Raw genomic sequence first — 26,509 nt, 5'->3', positions numbered from 1 at the left:
TGGTGAAGGAATTCATGGAAGTATTTCCAGAAGGAATACCTGAATTACCTCCAAAGAAAGAAGTGGAATGTTCCATCAATTTGGTACCTGGAGTTGGACCGGTGTCAATGGGACCTTACAAAATGGCTCCATCTGAGTTGATTAAATTGAAGAAACAAGTGGAAGAGATATTAGAGAAGCAGTTCATCAGACCTCGTATATCTCCATGGGGTCTCCAATGTTGTTGGTTAAAAAGAAGGACAATAATTGATGATTTGAGGGATCAGTTACATGGAGCCTCAGTTCTAAAAAATTGATCTGAGATCTGGATACCACCAGATTTTGGTAAAGGCTGAAGATGTGCATAAGATGTATCAAGATTTGAAGGAGTCCTTTTCGTGGTCAGATATGAGGAAAGAAATAACTAAATATGTTGTTGCATGCTTGACATGTCAGAAGCAAAGGTAAAGCATCAAAGACCTAGTGGTTTGTTGCAACAGTTGGATATTCATTAGTGGAAACGGGATAACATTGGTATGGATTTTATTACTCATTTACCAAGATCAGTAAGAAGTCATGATGCAATCTGGGAAATAGTTAATCGCCTGATGAAGAGTGCTCATTTTCTTCCTCCAGTTAATTTGAGGATATTTATGACTAAGATGTCACAGTGGTACATAAAAAAGATTATGAGATTGCATGGATTACCTCCCAATATTATTTTAGATAAGAGATCCTAGGTTTACTTCACGGTTTTGGGCAGACTCTACAAGATACATTGGGAACTAGATTGAGAATGAGGTTTGTATATCATTCTCAAACAGACGGGCAACATGAGAGAACGATCTTGTCCTTAGAAGATTTGTTGAGGACATGTATATTGGATCATCTGGGAAGTTGGGATGAGATGTTGCCTTTGGTGGAGTTTACTTATAAATATAGTTATAATGCCAATATTGGGATGACACCATATGAAGCTTTGTATGGGAGGAAGTGCAAAACTTTTTTATGTTGGTATCATAATGGTGAGACAGTATTGGTTGGGCTACAATTAATTCAACAAATCACTAAGAAGGTGAAGTAGATACATGAAAGAATGAAAGCTTCTCAGAGTAGGCAAAAACCCTTTGCAAGAAAGAAGCCTTTGCAGTTTATAGTTGGAGACCATGTGTTCCCAAGAGTATCACCTACCAAGGGTGTAGGACGAGTTATCAAGAAGAAGTTATCCCTGAAGTGTGTTGGACCCTATCAGATCCTAAACCTACATAATGTCTTTCATGTGTCTCAACTAAGCAAAGTATATCCAAGAACCTAGTCACGCATTGGAAATGCATAATGTGCAAATCAAGGATAACATATCTTTTAAAGTAAAACCAGTTAAGATTGAAGATCATCAAGATACACAGCTCAGAGGCAAAACCATCAATATGGTGAAGGTAGTGTGTGTTGATAGGCTTGATGATTCATCTTGGGAAATAGAAGAAACCATGAAAGAAACCTAAGCCTGTCCCTTTTCTTGCAAGTCAATTTTCGAGAACGAAAATTTTTCTTGTTTGGGAGAATGTAAAGACCGAGAAAAATAATTTTAGAATAGAATTGGTATAATTAAAATGGAACCTGAATATTTTATTATTAAAGTTAAAAGAGCATATAAATAGAAATTCAATTATTCAGGTTTCATTTTAAAAAGAACCATCATCTCTCTAAAAACTCCTTTTTCCTTTCTTCAGCCTTCTCTATAAGATTCTGACCTCCTCGCTCATCAGTTTGACGATCGAAGTCCGCCATTGGATTCCTTGTAGTGAACTCTACAAGATTTCCCGATCAAAATCTTAGATAGAGTTAAGTGACCTTTAAGCTTTTGGTAGATTTGGAGCTCTTATTGAGTATCCGCTCAAGTTCAAGTAAGGGAAACTAGTTTTAAATTTCAAATATAACCTTAGGCTAGATGATCTGGATGAGAGGTTGACGTGGTCACCAGTCTCAAATTTTCTTGCAGGATTGTCTCTTTTAAGAGTAAAGTAATATATTGAATGAAAGGGTTGATTTTGAATATTATATAGTGATTTTTAAGGTGAATAAGTTGATGAAAGTGTTGTGATTGAGAATTGAAAGTGGTTGAATGGTCATATAAATGAGTTGAATTGTATTTGTATAGTTTGTTGAATTACTTAAAATGTGATGTTTGATGAGAATTGGTTGTTTGACTTTAGATGATGTTTGATTTAGAAAGCCTATATGAGTAAGAATTGTCATTTTTAATGTGTAGATTATAAAAATTATGAGTTGAATGATAATTGATTCAGGAATATAATAGGATTATGCAAATTTCTCTGCATATCTTGCTCAGGCGAGATAATTCTCGCTCAAGCGGGAATAAAATGGAAAGATATGGTGTTCTCGGGTCCATTCTCACTCAAACGAGAAGGAATCTCACTCAGGCGAGACCTATGATGAAATTCTGGGTGCTCTCGAGTTGAATCTCGCTCAAGCTAGACTCTTTGTTAAAAAAAACTAAAAAATTGTATATTTGCTTTTAAAAGGTTGATTTATTTATTTCTGTATAGTTTTACTTATAAATTATGTAAGCTTTTATTTTATGTATATTTAATTGAAAATTTATTTAATTAGATATTTATATGATTAGTAAATGAATTGTTGTGTGTTTTGAAAATTCTAAACTTTGGTATGATTTGATTGTTTGATGTTGGATATTGTGAGATTCAGAATATGAATTTTAGTCAAGACATAGTATTTTCAGGAAAGAAAATATTGTGTTAAGAATTTTAGGATGTGCATTGATTAGGGATCCCTGTAGAAGGAGAAATCCCGACTTTCCTAATATAATGGAATCTTGTAAATGAAGTTATTCAGGTGGTGAGAATCGAAAGAGGTTCATATGAATGTGTAAGTTGTTTGAAAAATAACTAACTTGACTTGTTATATGAGTTAACCTGTCATAATAGGAGAGAAATGATATTGAGATTATTTATGCGCATAGCTGTGTGGATTTCACAATGATATAGTATGACAGGTGCAGATCTCTGAGTCTAAGTCAATGCACGAGTCTTCTGTAAGTAGAGAGTCAAGCGTCTATCTGTTGTGAGTCAGTAAAAATCTGACATGTGAAAGATGAATTATGAATTTTAATAGACACTTGATGGTTTGAGAAATTGTATGAGATTTGATGAATTATGTTTATTAATTTGAAATTGAAATTATATAGAAATTTTTATATAGTTAGATTACCCTTTGCTTTGTTTTGTATTTGTTTTCTTTAATTTTTAATCTATAATGATCGTTTTAATTTACACGGGAGCAAATGAAGTTGCAGGTGATAGAGCTCTTTAGTGAACAGCCAAATGAACAAATGTTTTTATTTTAAATGTTTTGTTTATAATCTTTTGTGTATATATTAAAATCCATAAGAAGAGAGATATATTTTGAGATACAATATTAGATAATAGTATATGTTCATATGTAAATTATATATTGCTTGTTTTACTTTTATTTTATTATATATGGATAAAAATTAAGGAGGTTACAAATATAATTTTTTAATTTCATTATTTTTATTTAAAATCTGTTAATGAATAATTAAGTGACTGGTCTTTATTAATTACTATGTTTGTTAAAGAAAAGTTACTAAAAATTAAATATATGTATATATATATAATTAATTAGTTTTAAACAAAATTAATAAAATTAAAACTTTTATCTTAACATAATTATCTTTATATTTTGCAAATACTTTATACTAATCATGTATAAATACAAATTTTGGCTGTTAAAAGAAAACTGGACTTCTTAAAACTGGAATAACATATTACTCTAGCTATATTAAATTTAGTACATTTTTTTCTTTATTATAAAAAATACAAAAATATATTAGTATATAAGTTTCAATAAAAAAACTAAAACTATAAATTATGATTTTTTTTTTCATGAGATAAAAACGTATTTAAGATATTGTTTAATTATGAATATGCTTTAGATCATGGTTATTGAAATGAGAGTCAAAGCATAAATATTTTTGATGTTATATGAAATGCTTTGAATTGGATATTATTTTTGTTAACATTATAATTTTATTACTGTACTCTACGATCCAAGGTTCACCGACAGGAAAATCTGAAAAGTTGATCATGAAAATTAAATAAATAAATAAAAATAATAAATAAATAGTTATTGTGGTAAAATTCATTTAAAGGGTTTAAAAAGGATGTGTTTAAAGAAGATCATGCGTAAAGAGTAAAAGTCCAACTGAGTTTTAGTCTCAACTTCAATAAAAAAACGTTATAAATAAATAATCAACCCAATAGTTAAGTAGAGTGAATTTATCTGATAATTAACTAGTATCAATTATAACTTTAGCATCAGAACACCTTCTAAATATAGCATCAGAGCACCTTCTAAATATACACAACCATTCGTAAAAGGAGACCGAGAAAAAAAAAACGGAGAGATCCAAGTTATGATTCGGACAATAAAATGATTTATCAAGGAATATATACGGTGGAGGAAGAATTTTGTAACGAATTGTGATTTTCTTAGTCTGTTTATATTATAAAATTATTTTATTAAAGAAATAGATATAACTGGCATGCAGTACTAGGAAAGAACGACAATGGGAGAGAATCCAATTAGTTTATCTGGCAGCACATATTATCACACAGGAATTCAAGTTTCATTGACTTGAGTTTGTTAGTATCTTTTATTACAAACATGTCGTAGCAGACAGCAATTTACGAAATATTTTACTGTACCATGAAAAATATTCGTTTTTTTCACAAAGCTCGTTAATCACAAATACATTCGAAAGGAAAACCATTGGCACATGTGGCAAAACACATGGATACATTATGATTTGTGAACAATAGTTAATTAATAAGATAGATCCACCCAAGTTGAACCCTTCACGTGCTTTACTTTGCCACATATAATGAAGAACATCGCCTGTTAATGGCTTAATTCTTAATCATTCTACTCATCTTCCAACACTTTTTCTGCTTTAATTTACCTATTCTATGTTGTACCACACTGTGCCAACTTGTTCTTAATTAAATCCAAAATATAGTGAAAACATTAATTTATTTATTACAAGTAAATTATATATATAATGTTATAAACAAGTTTTATTAATCAGTGTATCGTAATCTAATTCAACTTTATAAAATCAGTTTATAAGGTAAGATTTGCACCCACTTATATATTATAAAATGTTATAATTTCTAATCGATGTGACATCTTCAACATACTTCTCTTACCGAGATCTTTTGTCTCATACATAAAACTATATATTATAGATGATATGATAGTGATCTGATAGCATATAGTCTGATTAATCCAACAAACACATGTTAGGATTGACTATAAATAACTCAGATATCATATTAAGAAATAGATTTTAAATCGATTTTATAAAATTAAGATAGACTTAAAGTTTGTTTCTTAATAACTATTATTAATTTTTATAATAATTATTTTTAAAGTTGTGTGATACTGAAGTTCAGTTGATCACCATGTAGAAAGGATTATGAATATAGTTAATAAACTCTTAATTATTTTACAAATTATATTCTCGTTTTATTTATACTAACTCTTTATTTTTCTGTTACATTTGTCATATTTTTTATACACTCGATACACCTATCCCTGCTATTTTACAGATATATTGTGTGCCTTTTTATATTTTTTTTTATTCACAAATTTTATAAGGTTAAAAATTTAATTAGTATATATATATATATGTATATATATATATATATATATATATATATATATATATGATAACACTCAAGTGAAACTTAGTTGAAAAGGAAATGGAACTAATATCTCAGTATCTCAAGCAAATTTAACCTAACAAAAGCAAACTAATATCTTTGACATTATATTATTGTTTTATAAAAAAATATAAAAGTAAAGAATTTTTTAAATCAGCAAATAAACAATAAAAGTGAATGGTAGCAGCTACAAACAAATTGCTATTATTTTAAGAAGTTGCAATATTAAAGACGAGTATAAATCAAACACTAAGGTTTAGCAATGTAGTACTGGTGAAGTTGGAAAGGTTTTGCTTCCAAACACCTTTCTGCAGTATCATCTTCTTCCATTGCATCGTGTTTTTGGATATGAAGGTTTGGCTCTTCTTCTCCATCTTTTTGTTTTTTGTTTTTTTTTTATATGTTTATGTATGATATACCTAGCTCCGAGGGAAACAAAATCTTATTATATGATCCATTCAGCAAATTAAAAACAAGGGTTATTTCAAACATTTTTTTAACATCACTTTTAAGACTCTTGTTCTTTTTGTGTTAGTTTTTTTCGTCTCTTAGGGGTTGAGAAAGATCGATATGCTTTAATTTTGTTCCTTTACATTCCCCAGTTTTGTTAATAATAATATACACAACATTATTCTTTAAATTAATTCTCAAGAGTTAGCCTATTATTATCGAACCGATTTTTCTCTGTAAAATACTTATTAATTACAGAAATTAATATTTCGAACACACAAAATGGTTACTGAATTTACCTTCACTCAAGCACTTTGATTGGCAGCATTCTACATTTTTTTAACAAACAAAGTTATTAGAAAATATTTTATGCAACTAAGCACAATATTCCAATATCTAGTGCTATTTTTTGGTTCTTAACTTTTGTTATCTCTGTCCTATTTAGCAAGAACTGTGATAAACATGTGCACTGGTACTGAATCTCGAGGATTTGTAGAAGGTAACCTCAAAGGTTGGCCATGAGAAGCAGTGAAGGTGAGGAAGGAACAAGAAACAGTGGTTGTGGCAGGTTTCTTCATGACCTTCCTCAACAGTTTCACAACCTTCTCAAAGAACTTTTTCCTACCCTTTCTCTCTCTGAGGTTCGTAACTATATCTCTTCCTCTCTCTGTTTATGCCTGGTTTTTGTTCTGCAAGTTCTTCTGCTGCCATCATTCCACTTCTGAAACAGTGTTTTATTTTTTCGTTTTTGGGTCAAAAAGTGAAAATATTTGAAAATATCTTTTGTAGGGTTTAAAAAACAACTGATCCTGATCATATTGTACGGAAAGAAAGCTATTATAAAAAAGCTATTTAGCATTGCGAAAGATTTTTTTTTATTATGTTATTCCTGCCTCCTGTCCATGGTTGTTGAGATGATGTGTTGTTGATGGTTTCAGGGGATCATTATTATTTTATCTTTGTCTTTTTTTTATCATATTCTATAATTTATTATTTATGTTTAGGTTTAGGTTTTTGGTGCCACTTTGTTATTTGCCATTATTTTACACAATTTGTAAAGGTTTATTGAACAACCATCTTTCTACAGTTTATTTCTCTCATTAGGCTATGTTTGGATTGAGGTGGAAATTTGTGAGGAGGGAAGAAAATGAATTTGTGAGGATTAGAAAGGAGGTGTGAGGATAAATGAGATTGTTTGGATTGAGGATGATAGAATGGATTTGTGAGGATGGTTTATTATAAGTTTACAAATTTATCCTTATTATTAAAATATATTTGAATAATGAATTTTGATTTTTTTTTTAGGTTTGAATTAATTAAATATTTTTAATATATAACATAAGTATTTATATTTTTTAATAAAAAATTAAAAAATATAATGAAAATATTTTTTTAAATTGAAATAAATTTATTAAATACATTAAAATTTATGAAAATAAAATTTATTATTATATTCATTTGTTACTATATATATATTGTTGATATCATAATTTTTTTTTTATTATTTATAATTATATGTTGTATTAATAGTATAATTAAATATTTTTGAAATTATAAATAATAAATAAATTTATATAATATTTAATTTTATATATTGTAATAAAATGAATGTAAAAGGATATTTCGGTAAAAATACAATAATCCACATCAATCTCCCAAATCTCTTATTTTGTAAAGAGTAAAAAAAACCATTCACCATCTCCTCCATCCACTCCCCCACCCTCAAAACCCTTGAAACAAACACAAAAAATACCCCCCTCCCTCCTCCCACTTGGAAGCAAACATACCATATAGTCTCTTTCTAGGTATTAAATAATATAGTTTTTTATCAGTATTAAATAATATAGTTCACCAAGCCCTTTTCTATTTGCTCATTATTTTCCTGAGTTATGCAAAATAAAAATGGTATTTGTTAAGAAGGTTTTTAGTATGAAAATTACCCGAACCCACTTATATTCTTTTTTGAATTTTTTCTATAAATATTGAAGAAAGAAAGTAAAATAAAAATAAAAACATAAATTAAAATTAATTTATACCTGAGTCAATTTCTTAAAAAAAATATTAACTTCTTTAAATATTAATTAAAATTTATATAAGTTAATTTTAGTTTATAAAAAAATCTCCAATAAATACCGTGAAAAAAAGTTGATTTCATTTTACACTTTTATGTTTGAAAAACACAAGTTTCATTTTCTTTGGTCAATTCTTTCTTACTACAATCTTCTTATTATAGTAGTCTATCCCAGAAAAATTAAAAGCTTTCAAACCAAACCAAAGTACAATCATAAAAAAATACATAGGTAGAATATAGAAATGTCAAAATTAAAGTCAATTTAATTGGCGAGATTCAAAATTTACTTTATTTTTCGTAATATTATGTCTTGACAAACTTATACTTTTATACATATTAAATTGATTGGTGTAGTTATCATGCTATATATGTTTAACAAAGTAAATTAAAGTTGCTGATAAAAAAAAAGTTGGAATATTTTTATACAATTTAAAAAATAATTAAGTGTGTGCACTTTTTTATTTTAGTAAATAAATGACATTTAAAATATAAGTGAAATTTTACTATTTGCATGTTTACATATTTATAAATATCTAAATTGTATAAATATGGCATGAAAATTATCCTGAAAACTTTAAACACAAGCAGTTAGATCCATGAAATTTATTATTTATTAAAATTATTAAAGGCGTAAAAAATTTAACCAAACAGAATATCAACAAATGTTGTCCATGTGAGTGTGAAGTGGACTTCTATTCTTTCAAATGTTACTTCAATTTCTTAGAAGTTATATTATGTAAAACAGCATTATAAATTGGACTTCAAAGATAATTAAGAAAATAAGTTAACATGAACTTTAAACTTATAAAATTGATGTATAAAATTAATATCCATTTCTAAATCACTAACTATAATATGAGGTGAGAGCTACTATGTTAGAAATTATTTATCTCCAACGGCAACAAGTACCTCTGTCATAATTTCCTGTACAGAAAATAATATCATTATAGCTTTCATATTTTGGATTTTTTTTTTATATTAAGAATACTCTTCGATGGTTAGAGACTATAAATATTATTTAAATGAATTTGGTCTCGGTCTAATCAATCTAATCAATTTTTACATGATATAAGTAAGAATCACATTTATACACTACAAGAAAATCATGAAATAAAAATTAATTTAAAAAAAAAATAATTAGTTGTTAGTGATTAAATTAAAAATCATTTTACAAACTAACAAAAATTTTGGTTTCTAAATTAATTTCTATTATTGTTAAATGTTTCTAAATTGGTATCTATTTAGTAACCAAGATTTTAACTACCAATTGTTTAGATTTCAATTTTGATAGTCAAAACCTTGATTATTAATTAGATATCAATTTAGAAACCATTTAACAATAATAGAAACTAATTTAGAAACCAAAAATTTTTTTAGTCTCTAAAATGATTTATAATTTAGTCATTATGATAACTAATTATTTTTTATCTCTAACAAGTTGTTATGTATTTTTGAAATTTGAAAATTCAGCACAATATATATATATATATATATATATATATATTATTGTGAAAACATAACATAATCTTGGGTCTTAGTTGGCTAAGTTGATAGAATCACACAAGTACCGTAATTTAAGGTTTAGCATTTGTTGTTACTCTACACTCAATGTGTGTCGTTTAAGAAATCAATAATGATATTGGCATATAGTACTGTAATTACTTTTAGATTATTTTTTTTCACGTACTTTAAGGTAAACTCGTTTGAATTAATGAAAAACAGAAAAGTATTTTTGTAAGCATTGATATCAGACAACAAAACTTTGTCCTCAAACCCCAAAAACTATGTATCATTTTAGGGTGTGATTTTTAAATATATAAATAACATTAAAAAACTACAACCGGGTATTATTTAATGACTTGCATCAAAATCCATGAAAAGTTTATGACGATAAATTACATGCAATTATCATAGTGATATTCAATGAGTTAGTCAATTTATGAACTAACTTAATAGTAAGTTAATTTAGATTTATGAGATGGGAACATTTTTTCAAACCACAATGGTGAGTCCAGATTGCATTATGAACCCACATGGACCCCGCTAAAGTATCTTCTATTGTATTTTATTCATTATAAAATTTATTAAATACAAATTGATTTAGATAAAAATATTTAATTATTTATATAGATTGACTTATATGGTAAAAATTGTTAGTTTTAAAATTATATATGTTCTATTGTCATTAAATCGGTATTCTACATGATATATTGCAGTGAAATTTAAAATTAATGTTTTGAAAAACATAAGGTAAGAAACATAATTTTTTTTTTATCGGCATCACTACTCTTCATAAAGCAACATTCTCAGTTTTTATCCAAAAACTAGTAAAAAGAAGGTGTTATCATCCTGTGCAACAGTTATTTTGCTGAAAGATATGAAATGCACTTGCATGCATGCAGGTAAAAGAAGAGTTTAAATCACTGGCGAACATTGCATGTCCAATAATGGTGACCAACGTGCTTTTGTACTCACGATCTGCCATTTCCATGCTTTTCTTGGGTCGACAAGGGAAAGTTGAGCTCGCTGGAGGAGCACTTGCAATAGGGTTTACCAACATCACTGCAAATTCATTTCTCAAGGGTCTCACCATGGGAATGGACCCAATTTGTTGCCAAGCATATGGAGCAAAAAGATGGTCAGTTCTAAGCCAAACCTTTTGCAAAACCTTTTGTCTTCTCTTCCTTGTTGCCATTCCCATTTCACTACTATGGCTAAACATGGCACCCCTCCTTCGGTGGCTAGGACAAGACCCTGAAGTCACAAAGGTTGCACAAGCTTACATGCTCTTCTCTATCCCTGAATTGCTTGCCCAAGTTCATCTCAATCCATTGAGGTCTTTCTTGAGAACACAAGGCTTAACAGCTCCACTAACTGTAGCTGCCACTTTTGCTGCCATTTTACACCTTCCAATAAATTACTTCTTTGCTACATATTTGAAGTTGGGAGTGAAAGGCATTGCATTAGCCACAGGTTTCAACTCAATAAACATGATCCTAGGCTTAGTGCTTTATCTTCTTGTGTCAGAGAAACCTCTAAAACCTTGGGAAGGTGCCACTATTCTCTCTTCCTTTCGTGATTGGAGACCATTGCTAAGTCTAGCATTGCCAAGCTGCATCTCAGTGTGCTTGGAGTGGTGGTGTTATGAGATAATGCTCTTCCTATGTGGGTTGTTGAGTAATCCACAAACCACAGTTGCTACCATGGGTGTCCTAATTCAAACAACTGGGTTCCTATATGTATTCCCATTTTCATTGAGTGCTGCCTTGACAACACAAATTGGTCACTCACTAGGAGCAGGGCAACCCTCACGTGCACAAAGTACAGCCACAATAGGACTTTTCTTAGCATTTGCATCTGGGGTCTCAGCCTTTGTTTTCTTGATGTTTGTGAGGAAAGTGTGGGGGAAACTCTTCACAACTGAGACACAAATTGTGGATATGGTCACAACCATACTTCCAATTTTGGGATTGTGTGAGATTGGTAACTGGCCTCAAACTGCTGCATGTGGGATCTTATCAGGAACTGCACGCCCTTATGTGGGTGCAAGAATAAACCTGTGTGCATTTTACTTAATAGGGTTGCCAGTTGCAATTTTTGCTGCTTTCATGCACAGATGCCAATTGAGGGGTTTGTGGTTTGGCATGTTGGCTGCACAGATTTCGTGTTTCTGCATGATGGTGTACACCTTGATTCAAACTGATTGGGGGCATCAAAGTAAACGAGCTGAGCAACTAGCTCGAAGAAGAGATGATGAGGAAAATGTAAATGATAATGACGAATGTGAACTCCTTAATTCTGATTTATGAGATATTTAAATGAATTTTGCATAGTCATAGCCCTAGTTGATCATCACCACTTTTCCAAGACATCGAGTTATTGAGATTTCTCATCATCTGCATAACTAATTGGGGATAAATTTTATTACTTAAAATTTATTTTAAAATTTTATGATTAATTATTATTTTAATATTTTTTAATTATAAATTTATTTATTATATATATATTCCTAAAACCATAACATCAAGTTGTTTACAGGATTTTCAAAACATAAAATTTGTGACGGGTATATATTATTTATAATTCATTTTTATTTTTCCATCGGCAATACTTATAACCATAGATAATTGACAACTTCATCTGAGAAAGTTATAACTGTCACTAAAATTGAATATAACTTTATTAATCATGTATTTTATTGAAGTATTTAGTAAAACGGAGTAATTTTAAATTGCGATAATAATGTATATTTGCTTACGTTTAATTACTTTTTTAGATAGTTGTACGAAATTTAGATTTTATTTTTTAAATTTAAAAAACGTGTTAATTCCTTACCTATCTTTTGTTAGTTTCTACACATATTAATTTTAATTTCTTTTAATTCTTATCATATAAATTCTCTAAGAACTAAAAGATTAAAAATAAACTTTATAAAATTATAAATATTATTAAATAAGTAATTAAACCTTACATATAATTATATTTATTTTCTAAATTTGTAGAAATATTAAGTATTCAAAATCAATTCCGCTACAACGTAAGGTACGCGGCCCAATAACTTCACTCACCAGTTATTAGTCCAATATACAGATTTCATGGAGTAAAATCAATTTTACACACAATTTTATTGAGCTAATTGTTAAACAAATATTCTGTTTTGCTATTAACACTCCCTGTTTTAGATATTTTATTTTGAATAAAATATGCATTTATGGATTTCCTTTAAATAAACCTATAAAAGTAAATGTTGATTAATTTTCATGAATTTTCAACATGTGATAGTTGGAGAAAATGAGTTTGGCTAGTGATGTGAATGAGATGAAGGTTAGCTCGTAGTTTGGAAAAATGGATCAAAACAATATTATAATTTTTGACCTTATTAATTGCTAGAAATTATAAAGAAAATCACCAGATTTATTTTCTTAAACGTAAACACATACCTTTAGCAAAATCTAGATACTCATCAAAAGGATTTTGTATTTTCATTCAATAAAATCCTCTCATATAATAATATTTTTCATTTTGATGATAATACAATAACCCTATTTAAAAGTTATACCAACTATAATTTATAATTAAATGATAGTATGAAAATTAATACGTCATCACCAAACTCAAAGAGAAAATTTAATTATATTCAAGAGCTATTGTTAAATAAAATAGAGAGGGAACCTTCCATAAACATAAGCGTTTATTTATATAATAGTTGAAGTGTTACAAATTTCATGTTACAAAAGTTAGGAAACATCTTTATGTTTGTTGTCTTTCTTCTAAATTATACAACATTAACATGAATGGGACATGATGCAATATTAGATTTGTTATGCATGTATTAATCCATGGAGATTATTAATTCAACAATGGATAATTGATTGCAAAATATCATTTGAGATATGTTTGGAGGTGAATCTTTTACACAAACACACGTGTATATGAAGATGTGTTTACAATTCATAAATTTTATTATACCCTAGTTCAATTAACTTCACAGGTTATCAATAATGTTAAAGTTGATGAATTTTAAGACACTAAATAGCTAGTATAAAATTTACTTAGTCTTATAATATTTTTTATTATGCTTCAAGACTTAAATATATTTATAGTAAATTATGTATTGTTTCAAGATGAGTTTGGACTTTAATTATGCTTTTAAGTAAATTATATATTGATTTAAAATGATATTGGATCATTTGTTTAAAATTGTAATTGTGATGTCAATTAATTTTGTTTAAGAATTGTATTATTTGATATTTGATTCAATACAAGTTTAAGATGGTTTTTTTTATCAGCAATAAAATAAATAAATAAATAGGGACCACTTCAGGGGTGGTCCAACTCTTATACATAAATACCTGATAATAACTCCTATTAGAACGCCTGTCTACCAGTTTGTCAAATGGGCTACCAGACCAACTCTACCCAACACTACATAATCAACCTCATACAGTCCAAAGGATTTAAAACCCAACTAGAATACGAGAAATAAGAAAAACGAGATTTCGCATGAATCCAAGACCATACCTTAACTTGCACTGAAGCGAACACCTCAGACACATCTGTCACTCCACTATTAAAGATGACCGAGTTCCTAACATTCCAAATTTCGCTCACAATGCCAACCCAAATTGAACCCCAAACGTCGTTAACCGAAACAGAAGCCTGACTCATCCTGAATTGTGCAAAATTTGACTTAGGGTCCTTGTGAAAAACAAACGACACTCCAAGCCACTCAAAGCACAAACACCAGATACGCCAAACAAACCTGCAAACAAAGAACAAGTGACACGACGACTCCTCCTCCTCCCCGCACAAACAACACAAGGAATTTTTCACCGCCACTCCACGCCTTACCAAATTAACCCTTGATGCAATCCTATTCTCCACCACCCTCCAAGCAGTGAACAAAGCAGAAGGCAAGGCTTTACACCTCCACAACTTACTGTGCTCAGGAGAAAATTCCCCTCCTCTACCCCGCCTTACCTGAACATAGGCAGAGTTGACTGAGAAAGTTTGACTTTCCCCAACCTTCCAAACCCAACAATCTGTCTCCCCCAAGTTTAAGATAGTAGTAAAACAAAATATGTATTAAAGAAGTTACAATGCAATGATGGTTATTACTATAATCTTTAGTAGGTTACTTTCTATGATGAACTTAATATTAAAAGTTTGTCATAAAATTTATAAAAAGTATACATTGATGATTGCAATAAGAATTTATCATATCTTATTGATAGGATGATGATTGAAGATTTAACTATCATCAACTATCATTATATGTAGAGATATGAAGACAGTTCTACATTATTATGAAATCTTTAATAATATTAAACTTTTTATAATAATATTTATAAATGTTTAATCATATTTCGGAGAGATTCTAATTCATTGCAAATTTCCTTATTTATATAATTCCTATAAAATTGTGGAATTTATTAATATACGAGTCAACTTCAAATTCTTTTTAGTAATGTTATTCATAATAAGAGAGTTAAACACCAAAAGATATGTTTTAATGTAGTATGAACAAATTATTAAGTGAATTTTACACCATATCAAAACTTTAATGTACTAGCCCTAGTATAGAAAAGGTTAAAAATGACGGATATTTTAAAAAGACAATTTTTTACCCGCCTTTGATCAACGTGTAATCTTATGTTCCAAAGCAAATAAGGTGACTATTTAGCCGCCTTCTTAGATTCAAACAAAGAGAACGGTTATTTTCCTTAGTTGCCCTTATAAATCATTGCGGAGCATCTAAGAAGGCGGCTATGGTAAATAGCCGCCCTTGTAAATGGTAATTTTTTTAGTACATTCTATTTAATGGTAATCCTCATCCAAAATTAACTTGTTTCAATTATAACCCAGCCAGAAAAATACATAAATTCAGATAATCAAATTATATATGTTGATAAAAGTGTATTACAAACACTCATAACATATATATTTACCTATATTCATATCTATCTATCTAAATCCTAAATCTTAAACTCTAAACCCTAAAAATTTAAAACATCGTCAACCTTGTGAACGAAGGAAACAGTGGTGGTGAAGAGCGACGACAATGACAGTAGTGACAAACCAAATGGGGGCACAACGAAAACCTAAGGAAGAGCATTGAAGGCAATAAAAAAAGTAGGAATGGTGACCTTCACAGCAATGGCAAAAAAGAAACAAATAAGAGAAACAAAACAAAAAAACAAAAAGCAATGGTGAAGAAGTAGAGAGCTTGAAAGCAATTTACCCAATGGCATGAAAAAGACAATGGCTCGAGGAAAACGAAGAAGAAACATAGAGAAAAAGAGGAAAACAAAGTGCTAAGACAAAGAAAATATGAAAAAGCGTAACTGGCGCACTATGAGTTAGGGTAAAAAAAGACTCTATAAAGACGAATATGAGAAAAAAACCGTCTTTTTACAACAAAGTTCTTCGTGTAAGAAGGTGGCTATGAGGTAAAGTTGTCCTTTTAGACAAAACGCTTTGTTGTAAGAAAGCGGCTTTACCTTATAGCCGCCTTCTTACACGAAACACTTTGTTGTAAGAAGGCGCCTTTACCTCATAATCGCCTTTAGGTCCCGTTTGTTTCCAAGCAAAGAAAGGAGGGCTTTTACTGACATGAAGAAAGCACGATAATAAAGAGAAAAAGGTAGAAGAATCACGAAAATCGAGAACTTTTTCAATTTTAAACTTTCTTCAGAGTTGAGAACGGATTTGCGAGGAAACATTGGTATATATATATAATTAATTATTTATAATTTACTCTATTACTCTTTTCATTTTAATCTCAAATTATGATAATGTTTATGTAAAATAAAATTACAATCTAAACCTAAAAATTATAAATAAAATTATAAATTAATAATTATTAAAAATAATATAATATTTTAATTAAAAATAATTATAATCTAAAAAATCAAACAAATTAATTTTTAGTATTTTTCAAATTCAAGGATAAATTTGTAAATTTACATTTTTATTAATTAAAAAAAATTCAATTTTAATCACATCAATCACATCACTCACAAACTTTCATAAGTTTTCTCTATACTTTTCACTCTATTTACCTTAATCCAAACAACCTAACTTTCTTCACACTTTCTCTTCAAATTTATAGGAACTAATCGAAGGAAATAAGAGAAGGCAAAAGGTTGTAGCAACTGATTGAACGTAATTGCACAAAATTGCAAAACTGATCTTATTCATTTTGATTTACTCAATTAAAATTACTGGAAGTTATAAAATAAGAATATTAACATGCCTTTAAACTAACCATTAATGCAATATAACGGTACAATAGTTTAAGGGTAATAAAAATCAGAATTAATAATAATAAAATCTGAATAACCAACATCGTCCCTTAATTCTGATTTTGAACAACCTTCCGGATTTGAGTTATGATATTGTTTTTCTCAATCGCCATCAATTCTTCATTCATATCCTTTTGCCATTTTGGGTGTTGAATGGCATCGACAAGTCTCACAGGTTCTGATTCTGCAAGAAAAGCAAAGTGAACCAAATCTCCATTGTCAGCAACTTCATCATTAAGATTTACTTCGCAATCCTGAAGATGTACAGGTTGTCGTTGCTGCCTTCTTGGTCGCTCCATCATAGTTGCAGTTGGAGTTGCAACTTCAGGTTGAACTGCAGGTGCTTCAAGAGTGACTCCATCTTCCATATCATCGTTCAAAATATAAATATATCATTTTTTTCAAATCTATTTCAGCTGCTGCATTCCATTGTCATTCCTCATCTTCGGCAAATGTAACATCACGACTAACAATCACGTTCTTTGTCATTGGATTGTACAGTTTGTATCCCCCATGCTTATATTCAATGAAAATGGTCTTCACTGCCTTATCATCCAACTTTGATCTTGCTGCCTTGGGGACATGAGCATAAGTAATTGACCCAAATACCTTCAAGTGTTGCACATTGGGTTTGAATCCACTCCATGCCTCAATCGGAGTTGTGTTAGGAACACTCCAAGTGGGTGATCTGTTTATCAAATATACCGCACATGTTACAACCTCAGCCCAAAAATAATTTGGCATACCTTTCGCTTTAAGAATGCTCCTCGCCATGTCCATGATTGTTCTATTCTTTCTCTCAACAACTCCGTTGTGTTGAGGTGTGTAGGGGCAAGTTATGTTATGTTGCAACCCAAGTTCTTCACAATGCCTCTTGAATTCATTAGACTTGTATTCACCTCCTCCATCACTACGCACCATCTTAATTTGTCTGTCACTCTCTCTTACAACAAATGCTTTAAATATTTTAAAGCAGTGGAATACCTCATCCTTGCTTTTCAATACATAAATCCAGGTTTTCCTTAAAAAATCATCAATAAAGGTTAAAAAATACTTATTACCTCCAACTGATGATATGTTCGGGCCACAAACATCTGTATGAACAAGCTCCAAAGGAAATTTTGCACGGCAAGACTCCTTAACAAATGGTATCCTGTGATTCTTTCCAAAAATGCAAGCCTCACACAATTGATCAGGGTGATGAATATGGGGTAAACCATTTACTAAATTTCTTTTGGAAAGATTTTCCAAACTCTGAAAATTTAAGTGTCCAAAGCGTAAATGCCATAACCACGATTCATTATTCACTATTGCATTCAAGCACTTGAAATCACCCATATGAATATCTACTGGAAACATGCGGTTTTTTGATAAAAAGGATTTAAGAATCAAACTACCTTTTTTTTATCAAAAATTGATAATTTATTTTCAACTATGTGCATCGCATAACCCTTCTCGGCCAGCTGCCTCATACTCAACAAATTACTTTTCATATCAAGTACATAGAAAACATCATAGATGTACCTGTGATCACCATTTTTCAATGTGATAAGAATTCGCTCTTTTCCAGTCACCAGAACGAACCTGCCATCACCAAATTTCAGTTTTGTGCGAAATGAGTCATCCAAATATGCAAACAACTCCTTTTTACCACACATGTGATTTGTGCAACCTGTATCCAAATACCAAGTCTAGTTGTTTGGAGTTTCATTTGATGTGGCTGCTATTAGTACTGCATGATCCTCTTCATCTTGTTCGTGATTACTTTCTTCTTGAGCACAATTGGCAACATGATTATCCCCTTTTGATTTGTATTCATTTGCATAATGGCCACGTTTATGGCAATTATAACACTCAACATTTGATTTATTATAAATGCCTCCTCGTCCTCCGCGACCACGTTCCCCGCGCCAAGCGCCTCCATGATTTTGGCTACCACGACCTTTGTTGAAATAGCTACCATGTTCGTGATAGGAGCTACCAATTGAGACTTGTGCTTGTAAAGTCTGTTTAATTGGTTTTTCAATCTTATTGTCATTCATCCGCTGCTCATGCGCTCGTAAAGAACCACACAATAACCTTATTGTCATTTTTGAAATGTCATTGGCCTCTTCAATTGCGGCAACAACATGTTCAAATCTGGGAGTTAAAGATCTCAAAATCTTCTCCACCTTTGCCTGCTCCGAATGTGTTTCACCATTGGTCTTCATCTGATTTGTCAAGGCAATAACTTTATTTATATAAACATCAATAGTCTCTGTGGTTTCCATCTGCAGCAATTCATATTGGCGTCTTAGGGTTTGAAGACGCACCCTCTTGATCTTGTCATCACCTTTATAATTAGTTGACAAAATGATCCAAGCCTCACTGGCAGCTGTTGCTCCTTCTATCTGCTCAAACTTCTCGTCATTCATCCCTTGATGGATAAGATACAAAGCCTTATTGTCCTTCTTCTTCTAATCACGATGTGCTACTCGTTGCGCCTCAGTTGCATTATCACCTAATGCAGACACTCCACTCTCAACGACATCCCATAACTCATGATAATAAAACAAAACTCTCATTTGCACACACCACCAATTATAATTTTTTCCATTAAGGATAGAGACTGATAATTGGGTAGAGTTCATGATAACATACTAGCTCTGATACCAGTTGTCGGAACTAATTGAAGGAAATAAGAGAAGGCAAAAGGTTGTAGCAACTGATTGAACGTAATTGCACAAAACTGATCTTATTCATTTTGATTTACTCAATCATATATATAATATATATAAAATCAGAATTAATAATAATAAAATCTGAATAACCAACACAAATAATCTCAAATCCACTCTTTAATCCAAACAAAACTTAGAATAATTTAATTTAAAAAATGTCACTGCGTTTTGAAGGACAACGTCTGATCATAAAAACACATTGTTGAAAAAATACTTTTTGCAATAATGTAGATATGCGAGTCATTCTCATGTTTCAATTTGTCAATTTTTATTCAATGTGACTTTATGTTTATACTTGCACTTTCTCTCATCTTTAGATTTGTATGTTCCCCCAAAGTGAAAGTATTTTTTTTTCATCTACAAGCATTGACTGGTGATGCTTGAGACCTTACCAAAACTTATTCGTTAATATATAACTTGCAACCTTATTAGTTTAAAGTTTGTTGTGAAATTGTATGTTTAACAATTGTATTAAAACAAAACTTAGATACAGGAAAATAAGTCCAAAATAGAGTTAAAAGAGAAACTCATTATATTATAATACACCCAACACAACAAAATTAAGAGAGAAGACATACTAACAAACTAAGAGAGAAGACATAATGAAAAATTACTATAAAATTCACATGTTCATTATATTTTAGTTTTTTAATTGTAAATAATATAGATTTAGATTAAATTGTTTGTTGTACAATATGTAATTTTTTGTTTTAAGATTAGATTTATCTTTTCCTTATATTCTCGTCTGATTTTTTATTCATGTAATACTCTGTTATTAATTGTTATTATTGTATTTAAATTCTCTACGAAGTAAGGCTGATAAATAGTTTATAAATATTTATACTCTTTATATTCAAATTAAGAAAGAAATTTTTTTTACACTAATTAAGAAAGTTGATAAAATTTGTTTAGTTTCACTTATTTCAATTTGAAAACGTTTTTTCCTTTTAAAATACTCGTTATTATATAAACAAATTATTGAAAAAATCAACTATGTAAATATTTTAGAAATAATATTATTAAGTGAAGTTAAATTTAATTATATTTAAGTTTATCACTTGGCAATTTTTTATATTTAAAATTAATATAAATATGAATGGTGTTTACACTTTTTATGTTGAAGGGAAAATGTATCATTAAAATGATGAGAATAATATTAGTAGAAGAGACTCATTTAAGAAATAATGTTAAGAAACTCATTGTATTTAATTTTTATTAATGTTTATTTATTATTTTTCTTTAATCAAACAATTTAACTTTTACTTTAATATTTTTATGTCTTTTTTAGTAACGTATTTTGATAAACCGTTTCTATATTATTGATAAACCGTTTCTATATTAATATTTAACTAATTATCAGAGTTTAAACTACTAAATTTATAATTTATTTAATTGTAATTAAAATTTTGATAATTAATTAGATATATAAATTTAAAAATTATTTATTAATAAAAAAAACTAATTTAGATATCAATAACTTTTTTAGTCTTTAAAATAATATTTAATTTAATTAATACAATAATAAATTATTTTTTTCTCTAAAACTAGTTTCTATTTAATGATTTTTTAGTAGTGTTATAAAAATACTTAAAAGGAAAAATTACAGTTTTTTCATGTATATTAAATGAAAATTGTATTTTCTATATGTTTTTAGTTTAATAACGTTAATATTTATAATTTTTAAATAAGAATTTACTAACTTTTTTAATTCATTAACGATACTCACTCGTTTTTTTAAAATATATAATAAATGAAATTGAGTGTCACATTATTAAACTATAAAAAATAAGCGATATTTATTAAAATCATAAAAGTATAGATGTCTATGAGTATAAAATTATGAATATCATTTTATCAAAAATATAAGATGGGTAACTGAAGGTAATTTTTCTATATTTAAAAGATATTTATTAATTAGTAATAAATAATTTAGAAAAAAAGGTATATTTGGGCAGAAGTCAAAATTAGTGAAGGCATTAAGCAAGAGACATACGATGCATTCCACCAACGACAATGTCCTAACATCTGAACTGCCGCATCCGCCAAATTTTTCCAATTTTCCTCCCTGTTCTCCACGTGTCTCTCTCGCATTCGTTCCTCCTTTTTTTTTCTTTTTTCTTTTTTCTTTTTTCCTCTCTCTTCACGCACACCACCACACATACTTTCTCTCTCCTTCCACTTTTCGCTCTTCTCTCTCGTCGGAATATCTTCTCCTTCTTCCACTCTCTCCAATCTTTCTTTTTGTCTCAGCACACCCACTTCTAGAGAGAGAAAATTCACCTCGTGTCTTTTCCAAAAGCATCAACTTGAGGAGTCTGAGACTGAGACTGAGACTGAGAGTGGGTGCTTTTCACTTTTCGTTTGTTTCAACTTTCAACTCTCTCTTGCCTCTCCCACTTTTCTATGGTGTTATTTTTCTGGGAAATATTATTATTTTAAGCCCATGTTGTGGTAACTTGCTTTTCGTTCTTTTCTTTGTTCTGTTTCTTCTTCTTCTTCTTATCTTGTTTCTCTTTTACCTTTTTATTTTCTTTGGATGAACTGCACCCACAGGTCAGCTTCTCACTGAAGCGTAAACAAGGAATATGATATACTTTTCGGGGTGGGGGAGGGAAGAAGATTGTTACTGATTTTTTCAGGTTCACGTGAGAGGAAAAAAATTGTGTTTTTATTTTTCTTGTTTTGGAGTTTTGGATGTTGTTGATGAGGGGGGTTAAAGTTTGAAGAGGCTGTGTGGGGAAGGGAATATTAGCAATCAGTGGAATTGGGATTGATTTTTACTATGGAGACATGTTTATTTAGAAAGGAAGATTCTGGGGCTGTTGGTTTTGTTCTGTACTTGTTGGATTAAAAGAATTGTTTTTTGTGAGTTTTGAAAAAAAAATTGTGGGGATAACGATTAAAATGAGGAATTCGGGTATAGTTTAAGGTCGCATCATGAGTTTCCGAGAGGGAAAGTTAGGAGAAGAGAGGGAATGTGAAGAATCGGTGTTGGGGAGCACTGAATCCAAATCAGTGAAGGAAAATGGGTCATTGACAGCCACACAGCTAACAATTGATGAGAATCTATTGGTTGACCCTAAACTACTCTTCATTGGGTCCAAGATTGGTGAAGGAGCTCATGGTAAAGTTTATGAAGGAAGGTCAGTGGCTAAGCCTTTGATGTGTATATCATGTTTTGTAATTTGTATGTCATGCCTTAATTTCGTTATGTTTTCTTTAAAAATTGTCTGAGAAGTTATGTCAGATCATACAGTCTTGGGATATTTATCTACACTTTAGTTTTCATCATTATGTATATTTTTGTCCCATTAGCTGGCGGAATTATTGTGTTTTGCTTTTCTGTTGTGGCTAAGTGCGAAGTAAGAAGTCAAATGTTTGCTGTGGCTGATTGTTCAGCTAAATCACTTTTTACTTTTGTCGTTGAGTAAATAAGAACTGAGCCTTTGTTGGTTCAAGCAGTAAATAACCACCTTCACAAATTTCACCTACAAAGTTTGGTTTGCCCCTTCTACTGATTTGACATCTGAGGTTCCCACAACACCAACAAGCTCATCATTGGCATGGTATTGATTTGATTTTTCTTAAGAACAATTGATTTCTGGCTCTTGTATAGTGTTGGATTTTTCTTTATTGTGATGGTTTAACTGTTGCTGGTTATTAGAGTACTTGTTCAACAGTATGCTTGTGTGTGTGCAACAAGTGGTTTGCTGGAAGTTGGAGTTATGGTTTATGTGGGTTTAGATTAATATTTTTTCAGGTATAGAGATCAAATTGTTGCAATCAAAGTTCTGCATCGTGGGAGCACTTCCGAAGAAAGAGCTTCCCTTGAAAATCGTTTTGCTCGAGAAGTTAATATGATGTCTCGTGTCCACCACGACAATCTTGTTAAGGTCAGTTCTATTATAGCAAAAATATCTTTCCTGTTTCTGTAATCTGTTTTATTGAAGCCTGTGCAATTAATTTAAGTATTACAGTTTATTTTCCTTCATGCTAGTATGAATTGATGGTTTCCTCTTGTGGAATATAACAATCCAAGTATGTTTTCTTTCCTCGTTATTATTTTTTTGCAGTTTATTGGAGCATGTAAGGATCCTCTTATGGTAATAGTTACAGAGCTATTACCAGGGATGTCACTGCGTAAATATTTAATGAGTATCCGTCCTAAACTATTAGACCTTCATTTGGCCATCAACTTTGCTCTTGATATTGCTCGAGCCTTGGATTGGCTACATGCCAATGGAATCATACACAGAGATCTGAAACCTGGTATTTTATATATGTAGCATATTATGTTTAATGGATAAATTGTATACTAGGTGATTTGTTATGGATTCCATGATTGTACTGTCCTTGGGTGACTAAAAATTGTTCTTGTAGTACTTACAAGGTGGATAAATTAATCTGTTTGCTGCAGCTTAGGCACTTAAACCTTGTAGAAATTCTCTTATTTAAGTTCTCCAACTTTCTGATTTTCTTCTACTATAGTGTTTCTGAAGAAGATTATCCTAGTAGGGTTTTACTTTCGTCAAAATTATTTTTGCTACATTCTCTTCAATTAATGATGAGAAAAGGAGAGGTTGCAATGCAAATGTCATGTGAAAACATACCTTAGCCAGTAATTCTTCGTTGGAACTTGACTCTTACAGAAAATGGTAGAAGCTTTTGACATGGATGTCATAGTTTGAGATCTGAGATTGATTGATGACTCTAGCATTAAAATGTGTATCCTTATTCAACTACGTTTTTGAAATTGTCACAATGCAGACAATCTGTTGCTTACAGCGGACCAGAAGTCTGTTAAACTTGCAGATTTTGGCCTCGCAAGAGAAGAAACTGTGACTGAAATGATGACTGCAGAAACAGGAACTTACCGTTGGATGGCACCAGAGGTATGTTGTTATCTTCGAACCTGATGATATTGTGCACCAGCTAGTCAAAATTTTGGTTTATTCTCCTGATTCATGATGTCACCATTAACATAAAATGACAATTGTTGCACTGACATGATATAAGATGAATGGGAGACTCAATTCAAACCATCAAGTTGTAGAGACTGAATCTAATACTAAAACCAGCAATTATATACACTTTAATTTCAGACGTGTTTTGCTAGAATGGTGGACAATACAATTTTTCAGCATCAAACCGATTAATATCATGCAGTATAATCGCTGCATTGCTCGTTTTGTGTAGTCCCTGCATTGCTTGTGAGTGAATATTTGCATCAACATAATGTTTCTTCTTCGGTTGATTGAGTGCACCTCCAATATTATTATCCCTGAAGTAATATATAATATATATATGTATGTATCTTTAAATTTCTACCTATGAAAAGACCTAGTTTACACATATCATCAAATGGAGTTTAATTCTTTCTCTGAGCAGATAAGACCCATTAGCAAATTCCATTTTTTCTGAATAGCTGATCACCATTTAGTAAATTCCCAAGTCTCCTGTAATTTTTTTAGTACAGTAATGCACATATTTAGGAGCCTCTAGGGCACCAAAATCTGCACATTAAGAATGCATTATTATTATATGCTTTGTTTATATACATGGGGTTTGTTTTGACACCTTACACCAATTTTTGCAGTTGTACAGTACTGTGACTTTGCGTCAGGGAGAGAAAAAGCACTACAACAACAAGGTTGATGTATATAGCTTTGGAGTTGTTCTATGGGAGCTACTAACAAACCGCATGCCATTTGAAGGGATGTCCAATTTGCAGGCTGCTTATGCTGCTGCATTTAAGGTATTAAATTCGATATCACTAGGTTCTTATCATCAATCTCATTTGTTTAAAGTTAGAAATAACTGATACAAATTTCTCTATGATGTGTGTTTATAACATGCATACTTCCCTTATCCATACCATATATGCTGTTGATGCATTAAGGTTATGTTGGCTTTCAAAAGCTACCTTTTATGGGAATAATTTGATTTGTTACTTACTATTGCTAATCATGAAATGGTTTGCATTTGAGATTGTAGCAAGAGAGGCCCTGCATTCCAGATGATATATCCCCTGAACTTGCTTTTGTCATACAATCATGCTGGGTTGAAGATCCTAACATGAGACCCAGTTTTAGTCAGATCATCCGCATGCTCAATGCGTTTCTCTTCACTCTCTCACCACCATCTCCTCCTTTGCCACCACCTAACAATCAACCTGAGGTGGCTACCACCAGCAATGGCACCATTACTGAGTTTTCTGCCCGAAACAGAGGAAGGTTTGGTTTTCTTCGCCAATTGTTTTCTTCAAAGAGGACCAAAAACTAACTTTAAGTGCTAAATTTTTTAAAATCCCCTTTTGTTGTAGATGAAAAGAGTTGCCATTCTATGGCATACAATTTTAGTAAATTTATGAGTAACCAAAAGGATGTAACATGTTCTACAAAAGAAAGATTGTTGTTTATAGACTTTTGAAAGATTAAGGAAAAGAAAATAGGATTATTTACATTATCTTCTAAATCTTGCTGTAAAGGAACTAATTAGTTTAGACATTTTACTATTCTGAGAAAGGTTATTATTAATTACTGTGTAATACTGATTCATTGTAAAATGGTTGTTTCCAAAGGATGTGGTTTGTGTTAATTTGGCGGCGCATTATGCTACTTCTATAGCAGCATCTCTTTTCCTTATATTTTTAAATTATTCTTAGTCTTTATGATGATATTTATACGAACTTAAATAAATCAT

General features: G+C 30.4%; 2 protein-coding genes across 7 annotated transcripts; both read left to right on the top strand.

Annotated features, from left to right (window-relative positions):
* The first annotated feature begins 5,980 nt into the window (after window positions 1–5,980).
* On the top strand, window positions 5,981–12,119 carry LOC137826774 (protein DETOXIFICATION 53). Its single transcript, XM_068632911.1, has 3 exons — window positions 5,981–6,116; window positions 6,658–6,853; window positions 10,686–12,119. Exons 2-3 carry the CDS (start codon window positions 6,731–6,733, stop codon window positions 12,090–12,092), a joined length of 1,530 nt encoding a protein of 509 aa, XP_068489012.1. The 5' UTR covers window positions 5,981–6,116; window positions 6,658–6,730; the 3' UTR covers window positions 12,093–12,119.
* Window positions 12,120–21,796: 9,677 nt separating this feature from the next.
* LOC137824308 (serine/threonine-protein kinase STY13-like) lies at window positions 21,797–26,404 on the top strand. 6 transcript variants are annotated; one of them, XM_068629884.1, is made up of 7 exons: window positions 21,875–22,146; window positions 22,361–22,950; window positions 23,568–23,700; window positions 23,881–24,076; window positions 24,575–24,699; window positions 25,404–25,562; window positions 25,802–26,404. In XM_068629884.1, the coding sequence occupies exons 2-7, from the start codon at window positions 22,745–22,747 to the stop codon at window positions 26,087–26,089; spliced, it is 1,107 nt and encodes a 368-aa protein (XP_068485985.1). In that variant the 5' UTR covers window positions 21,875–22,146; window positions 22,361–22,744; the 3' UTR covers window positions 26,090–26,404. The 6 variants fall into 6 exon arrangements, with proteins under 6 accessions (XP_068485982.1, XP_068485985.1, XP_068485986.1 ...); XM_068629887.1 differs by having other exon boundaries at window positions 21,950–22,146; window positions 25,795–26,404; XM_068629882.1 differs by having other exon boundaries at window positions 21,954–22,258.
* Window positions 26,405–26,509: the final 105 nt, after the last annotated feature.

Source organism: Phaseolus vulgaris, chromosome 8, assembly GCF_000499845.2.
Source record: "Phaseolus vulgaris cultivar G19833 chromosome 8, P. vulgaris v2.0, whole genome shotgun sequence".
In the NCBI taxonomy this organism is placed as follows: domain Eukaryota; kingdom Viridiplantae; phylum Streptophyta; class Magnoliopsida; order Fabales; family Fabaceae; genus Phaseolus; species Phaseolus vulgaris.
The sequence above is the reverse complement of the archived record's forward strand: the minus strand, read 5'-3'. Positions and strand labels throughout refer to the sequence as shown.